The sequence below is a fragment of the Eptesicus fuscus genome, chromosome 9 (assembly GCF_027574615.1).
Source record: "Eptesicus fuscus isolate TK198812 chromosome 9, DD_ASM_mEF_20220401, whole genome shotgun sequence".
NCBI lineage: Eukaryota > Metazoa > Chordata > Mammalia > Chiroptera > Vespertilionidae > Eptesicus > Eptesicus fuscus.
Window position 1 is genome coordinate 31,744,126 of NC_072481.1, and position 8,170 is coordinate 31,752,295.

At 45.3% G+C, this 8,170-nt stretch overlaps 1 protein-coding gene across 1 annotated transcript in view; it reads right to left on the minus strand.

The window, feature by feature from the left end:
• The window catches only part of TCEANC2 (transcription elongation factor A N-terminal and central domain containing 2), a 40,981-nt gene that overhangs the window by 32,364 nt on the left and 447 nt on the right, over positions 1 to 8,170 (minus strand). The window contains exon 2 of the mRNA XM_008139277.3: positions 7,430 to 7,563. Within this exon, the coding sequence (XP_008137499.1) occupies positions 7,430 to 7,531 (102 nt within the window). The 5' untranslated portion in view covers positions 7,532 to 7,563. The remainder of the gene's footprint in view (positions 1 to 7,429; positions 7,564 to 8,170) is intronic.

Here is an 8,170-nt window from a genome sequence, read left to right on the forward strand (position 1 = left end):
CCAAATCTTTCCATCCCTTTGGGTGCTCTGACCAGTAAAAGAGACACTGAGCTCTCTCCTCTCTTAACTCTTAACCATTTTTGTCCAAAAAACAGTTTGTAATGGATCACATATGATTTTGTATCATTACTTAATAATTTCTTTTGCTATGATGCTCTAATAGGAAGTCCCATGAAGATTCATACTTTGACCTTAAATTTCCCTTATGGTTCCTAGAGTACCTTAGCATAGTGCTGGGCATAAATTTATCTCTACATATAAAACCCTAATATGCAAATAGACCGAATGGCAGAACAACCGAACAACCAGTCACAAAGACGTGCACTGACCACCAGGGGGCGCACGCGAAACATGGTGGGCGTCAGCAGCAGGCAGCAGAGCACGGAACATGGCGGGCATCGGCCTCGGCGGGATAATGGAGCAGGTGAGTGGGGGCGCCAGACCAAGGTGGGGCACCGGTCACTGTCATCGAGGCGAGCCTCTGGTGGTTACTGAAAATTCTTTCCTCCCGTGCGGGCCACTGTCCCACCGGGTGCTCACATCTGCTGCTAGCGCCGGCCCCGCTCGCACGCACTGCTGTCGCCGGAGCCATGCTCACACCCGCTGCCAGCGCCTGGCACCGGCCCCAATCGCTCAGCGCTGTCAGCGGGTACGAGCTGCGGCTGCTGGCCCAAATTGCCCCTCAGGGCTTCTCCACCTCTCCCTGCTCCTGAGGGGTGATCGGGGACAGCAGCTGCCACTTGCACCCACAGCCAGTGCTGGAGCTGCCACTTGCACCCACTGACAGTGCTGGCTCCACTCACACCTGCTGCTGATGCTGGCCCTAATCGCTCCACGCCATCATTGGGTGTGAGTGGGGCCGGCACCGACAGCATATGGGAGCGGCAGCAGCGGGAGTGGGACTGTTGGCAGACAGGGGAGTGGGGCCATGGCAGGAGGGGCCAGGCAGGGACGCAGAGGATGGGCCAAGACCCACCCCTGTGCCCACCGCAGCCTTGTGGCCCACAGTTCCTTTCAAGGTACATGAATTCGTGCACTGGGCCCCTAGTTTCACAATCCTACCTAATAATAGACAAATATGCAAATTGACCATACCTCCGACACACCCACAAGACACGCCCACCATCCAATCAGAGCGAGTATGCAAATTAACCCAACCAAGATGGCTACAGCCACAGAGAGCAAGGTTTCCTAGGTAACAGAGGAAGCCAAGCTTCCTGCCTGCCCTTGCCAGGCCTACGCCTCCACTCAAGCTACAAAGTTTCAATTATAGAAGGTAAACAAATTCAAACAGAAATGGCAGCAGAATGGAGCTTGAGAGAGCAGGCCAGGGTTGCTCCTGGCAACAGGGGAAGCAAAGCTTTCCGCACACCCTGGCCGGGCCCACCCGCTTAAGGCTACAAAGTTTCAATTATAACCCCAACACAAATGGTTGCCGGCCTCGGAGGGAGCCCCAGGCTTGGCTCCGCTCCAGGCTACAAAGTTTCAATTGTAGAAGGAAAATAAATTCCAGATACCAGGGCCTCTGCTTGGGTTGCCAGGGGTCGTGGCCGGCCTGCAAACCACCACAGGCCCCTCGCTCAGGCCGCCCCACGCCCCAAGGGAAGCCCACCCTGATCAGGGACACCCTTCAGGGGAAACCAGCTGGCCCCCACCCCTGTACCAGGCCTCTATCCTAATAAAAGAGTAATATGCAGATTGATCATCACTGCAACACACAATATAGCTGCCCCCATGTGGTCAAAGATCCTGCCCCCATGTGGACACAAGATAGCCACCACAAGATGGCCAGCAGGAGAGGGCAGTTGGGAGGCACCCGGCCTGCAAGGGAGGGCAGTTGAGAAGGACCAGGCCTGCAAGGGAGGGCAGTTGAGAGGGACCAGGCCTGCAAGGGAGGGCAGTTGGAGGTGATCAACCCTGCAGGAGAGAGCAGTTAGGAGTGACCAGGCCTGCAGAGGAGGGAAGTTGGGGGCAAACAGGCTGGCAGCGGAGTGGTTAGGGGGTGATCAGGCTGGCAGGCAGAAGCGGTTAGGGGCAATCAGGAAGGCAGGCAGGCAAGCAGTTGAGAGCCAGCAGTCCTGGATTGTGAGAGGGATGTCCGATGATCCCACTGGGATCGGGCCTAAACGGGCAGTCGGACATCCCTTGAGGGGTCCCAGATTGGAGAGGGTACAGGTTGGGCTGAGGGACAACCCCCCGCCGTGCACAAATTTCGTGCACTGGGCCTCTAGTAGTATTTATAAAATAGTTTAATATCCAGATCATGCAAGGGCATTTCCAAATAAAGATGATTCTTATTTTTACCGACAATGTAGTGAAGCACAGTAACCTCCATCTTGTAAAAAACTGCTGTTTGAATTCTCTGCTATTGTTAGATAGTCCCTAGTCCTGTAAACTCTGTCACTGTAAACTCTTGTCATTGTAAACTCTGTCACTTTAAGACAGTCTCTTATTCTATAAAATGACTTTGTTTTACTTCAAATAATAGAAAAAGATAAACTTAACTGTCTGACCTTGCAAGCTAGCCATCCAATGTAATAGACTAAAATAAATTAATACTGATAACAATTCCCATATTGTTATGCCAAGCACAAACTCATTATGTATTCAAGGTTACAACTGTCTGTAACAATAACTCACACAGAGGCTCAAAAAGTATAAATATGGCCAAAACCGGTTTGGCTCAGTGGATAGAGCGTCGGCCTGTGGACTGAAGGGTCCCAGGTTCAATTCCGGTCAAGGGCATGTACCTTGGTTGGGGGCATATTCCCGGTGGGGGGTGTGCAGGAGGCAGCTGGTCAATGTTTCTCTCTCATCGATGTTTCTAGCTTTCTGTCCCTCTCCCTTCCTCTCTGTAAAAAATCAATAAAATATATTTTAAAAAAAGTATAAATATGGAAAAACTTCCTGTATGGGGCGCTCAGAGATTTGGAAAAGACAACACCCCCTGGCCCTCGCGCGAATAAATGACTCCTAATTAATTGGCTCATTAAGGCATCTTTTATCTCATTCGATAATTTATGATACAAGAGTAGCAGGCACTATGTTAGGTCTTGGAGCAGAATTAGAACATAAGACACTATGGTCCTCATCCTTAGGAGTTCATAGTAGACTGGGGAAAACTTCAGGTAATCAGATAGTTATAATATAGTGAGATAAGTGCTACATCAGATATGTGAGCCAAGTGCCAAGAGAGTATTGAAGAGGGAAGGATTAACTCCCCCAAAAGACCTAGAAAGCATTTCAAAATTCACTTATTTAACTAATATTTATTGACTTCTTAATATGTGCCAAGCACTGTGACAGGTCCAAGAATACAAAGGTAAATAAAATACCCAAGGTCCCTGTACTCATAAAATTTATAATCTAGAATTCAGAGGGAAAGTTGCATTTGAGTGGGATGACAAATGAGTAGGGGTTCAATCTGTAAAAAGAGAGAAACGCTTTCTATGAAAAGGGACCAACATTATCCAAAGCCCTGGAGACATAAAAAAGAATAGCTTATACAGAGAATAGCAAGAAATGGGTTGTGGCTGGAAAGTACTCCTGTGAATAGAGAGCTACAAGGGATGAGAGGACAAGGCTCACTGGGTCAGAACAGAAAGGGTAACATATGCCATGGCAAGGCTTTTGGAGTTTTAGTTCATTTGGCCATTCACAAAAATGTATTGTAGATTTCTATATGCCAAACCCTGTGCCAGGCACAAGGGACACAAAATCAATAAGACATACTCTTTCAAGAAGCTTAGAGTGTAGCAGGGCACAGGAATGTAAAGAAACATTTACAATTAAGCAAATCAAGTGCAATGATAGCGCATGTTTAAGATACAGGGATGTAAAACTGAATAAAGGAGACCTCATTTAAAATGGAGTTGGGAGGCCAGAAGGAGCTGTCGTGTACTATGATTAGACCCCAATAGGAAGGGACCATATCTTGCATTCCCAACAAAAAATGTTCCTACTTTACTAGGAGGAAGATTTTCTGTTTCGCCCGGCAACAAGCCTAACCAATAGGAACCCTCAAAACTTGGCCAATTAGAAGCCATCACCACTCTGAACTCTCTCTTTCCTCCAATGGACTTATCATCAAAGTACCACTCCCTCCTAAATTCCTGTTGTTGTTTTTTCTATAAAGTTTCCTTTCCTTTGTTTGCTGGACTTGCCTATAGTTTTTGCAATAGCATGTTTGTGTTGAATTTCAATTCTCTGCCATTCCCAAATAAACCCATTTTTGCTGGTAAAAATAACTGGCTGTTTTATTTTTAAGGTCAACAAGAAGAGAGCCATCAGATTGGCTCTGTATCTGGGAGACACAAAGGTGGTCAGGAAAGGTCTCATAGTACAGGAGACTCTTAAAGTAAGTCATGGGGAACAGATAAGATTTCATAAAGTAGAAGAGAATAGCAAACACTTGCATAGTACTTTGAATGTGCCGGGCGCTGTTCTAAGCACTTTATATATGGAGTGGGGCAAAAGTAGGTTTATAGTTGTGAGTACACAAAACACAGAGTTCATTCTTGTATTATTACTTATTATATTATTTTCCATACAAACAACTATAAACCTACTTTTACCCCACTCTGTATATTGAGTCACTCCAACTTCATAACTAACATAAAATAGGTTTTATTATTAATCCCATTTTATAAACGAGGAAAAACACAGAGGTTAAATAACTTGTCCATCACACCAGTAGTAATGGCAGAGCTGGGATTTTAACCTAGGCAGACTGGTTCCAGTCTGTTTTTAATTATATACCATATCACCTCCAAGACAAGGAAGTAAAGCCATTCTAGGCAAACAGGAAAATAATGCAAAGGTACAGAAGTATGAAAGAGCACATCTTTGGCCAACTGTGAGTGGTTGACAGTGGATGTACATTAAGAAAAGCCAGCAGGGGATGAGGCAGGCAGGTGCCAGGTCATGGAGAGCCTTGAGTGTCATGTAAAGAAATGTCTTTATCGATAGGTAATGAGAAACCACTGAAGGATTAGGCAGGGAGATGACTTGAGTAGATTTTCTTTTTTTTTTTTTTACTTACTTCTCTGGTCAGTGATGGCGAACCTATGACACGCATGTCAGCACTGACACACGTAGCCATTTCTGATGACACGCGGCCACTGAGGCGGCCGCATGCCGAGGATGAAACATTTGCTGCTCCTGAGGATGAAACATTTGCGAAATAATGTTTTTTCCTCAAAGTGACACACTACCCGAGTTATGCTCAGTTTTTTGGCGAAGTTTGACACACCAAGCTCAAAAGACTGCCCATCACTGTCTCTGGTTTAAGTGTAGAGGGAAGAATGACAGGGGATGCTAAGTAACCAGATCATGAAACTGCTCTAGATAAGAGCTAAGAAAAAATTTTAATTTAAGAGATGTAAGGACAAGAAAGATTTTTAGGAGGCAGAAGTGAAAAATTGGATACAAGAGAGAAGAGTTAATGATGGTTTGTTACTAGTCCTAGTTACTTAGTATCCTATCTAATAAAAGGGTAGTATGCAAATTAACCATCACTCCATCACAAAGATGGCAGCGCTCATAGCCACAAGATGGCGGTGCCCAGTCCTCTCAGCCCCACCGGAGTGCCCCAGTCCTGGGGGGGGAGGGGGCGTGAGAGACCTGGCGGAATGCTTGCTTCATCGCCGTGGCGACGAGGCAAGCATTCTGCACCTGGCCATGGATGGGCCTCTGGGCTGCAGAGAGCCTCTGGGCAGTGGGCGTGGAGTGGCCAGGCCCCACAGAGAGCTACTGGCGCACAGATTCGTGCGCAGGGCTTCTAGTATGGATATAGAAGTAAATACAGGAGAATAAAGGTCAAGCTTGAAAGAAAAGCTATTGCATTTAATAGAAATGTTATCCTATATGCCTAATGTTTATTCTGATTCCATAATCTTCATATGACTTATTCTCATCATCATACAGTGATTCTCAATTGGGCACAAGTAGAGATATAGAGGGTAGAAGGGGCAGGAAGAAATAAATTAGAATCTGGGTGTTTGTAGGTATAGTTTAATTATTACTCTTCTCTTTTTCTTCCAGTCTAATATCACAATCCTGCCCACCACCATCTCTCATTGAGAAGCACTGCTGTATACAATTACCCATGAATACTCTGAAAAAACAGAAGCAGTTGAAAATCTTGAACTGCAAGACAAGGAGAGATTTTAAACATCAGTAGGTCTCAACCAAAGGCTGCTTACAAATATGTGAGGGCATTTCTGGTTATCACAGTGGGAGGTACTATTGGCACTTAGTATCTGAGGGCCAGGGATGTTACTAGTAAACTTCCTACAACTTACAGGGCAGTTCCAAATAATGAAGAATTATCTTACCCCACATGATAATAGTGGTCCTTTAAAGAAACACTGATATTATTCAATCCTACATTTTTAAAAATATATATTTTTATTGATTTCACAGAGGAAGGGAGAGGGAGAGATAGAAACATCAATGATGAGAGAGAATCATTGATTGGCTGCCTCCCTGTATGCCCCCCACTGGGGACTGAGCCCACAACCTGGGCATGTGCCCTTGACTGGAATTGAACCCGGGACCCTTCAGTCCGCAGGCCAATGCTCTATCCACTGATCAAAACCAACTAGGGCTCAACCCTACATTTTATGGAGAGGACTAACTGAGATCCCAGAGAAGGAAATGGCTTGCTGAAGATCACCCAGTTGCACAGTAAAGACTAGAAACCAGGGCTTCTGTTTACACTCCCTTTCACTGCTTTCTAATCCGAGTCTGGTAAGCTCTTGGGAGCACAAACATTAGGAGTCTAGTGGAGGAAGGGGAACCAATAAAGGAAACAGAAAAGAAAAAGTCCACTATGTAGGAAGAGAGGTTCAAGAAGACAAAGCGAACTAATTACAAGTAGTTTTTTGTTTTTAGTAAAATAATTATTTTACCATTAATTGAGTATATATGTTGACTGATTCAGTTGGTTGTCTATCTGTTCCTTGACTCTTCCTTGCTAACACACTCGGGTTGCAAAGAGTCCATTAAAATAGTCTTTTTTTCAATCCCAGATATAGCAATGGAGGCGTTGTGATACAGTTTGGGCCAATAAGATAGGAGAGTACAGTATCATCACCCAGCCTTACTGAGTTCATACAGGGAACATAAAATCATACTTGGTACTTTAACTTTCCTAATAGACAAAATTTTGCAGAAGAAGAGTAACACAGGGGGTTTGTCCTACCAGCTACCAAAACATACCATTAAGCTAAAGTAATTAGACAAGTGTTAAGATAAGTACTGGAATTGATTAAATCTAAATCAGTACAGGGTATGGGGGAAACAAATTAGGAGTGGTCAGGAACACTGGGAAGTATAGCAAAAACACACAGGTCTTCCACAGAACGCCACATCACCTTGCTATCACAGTCCATTGCACATTATCTCTAGTCCCAGGTCCCCTTCTCACCTTCAGAGATTCAATTGTGGCCTGCTTGTAAATCTTTCCTCCAGGATCTTTCTTCTGAGGACTACTCTGGAGTCTAGGCGTTCGAATGACGAATTTATCCATTTCTAGGGGCCTTCGTGTGCTTGCAGTGTGTTCTGCTCAAGAAAAAGAGGGCAGATTCTAAAACGTCATAACTGTTGGGATGTGTGTTCCCTAAAATGACACAACTGCGTTCTATACACTCTGGATTCTGGAAGCTTTCCTGAATTCTCAGGACTATTGGGTGGACTTTATGGGAAGATTTTCTCTTGAAAAAGAAACATCTTCCTAAGAACTGGAACTTGTACAACAACGGGTCTACTATTTGGATCAGAAAGTGCCTAATTTTCAGAAGTGCACGCTGTGGAGGGGATTCCAATACAATACTGGGCCAGGCGCTGAACCTAGTGACAAACCTCTCCCAAATTAGGTTAGGTTGTGGCAGGTTCAAGTTTCACTGGGTGCAATGAAGCTCTCTTAATAACTACCCCACCATAGCTGCAATCCCAAAGGTTTTCCCTAGTAACCAGCAACCAACAACCACCTCCAGATCTTAGCAAAGTCCTCACAACAAGCCCCTATCTCCATGAACTGCTTGGTGGTCACAAGGCCCTCCCTATAGACTTCTCGATCCCCGAGCGAAAATAAACACCATCTTCCTGTGCCCTCAGCACTCTTGAGCCCAGGAATGGGGACCTAGCAACGGTCTGACGTAAAACGCAC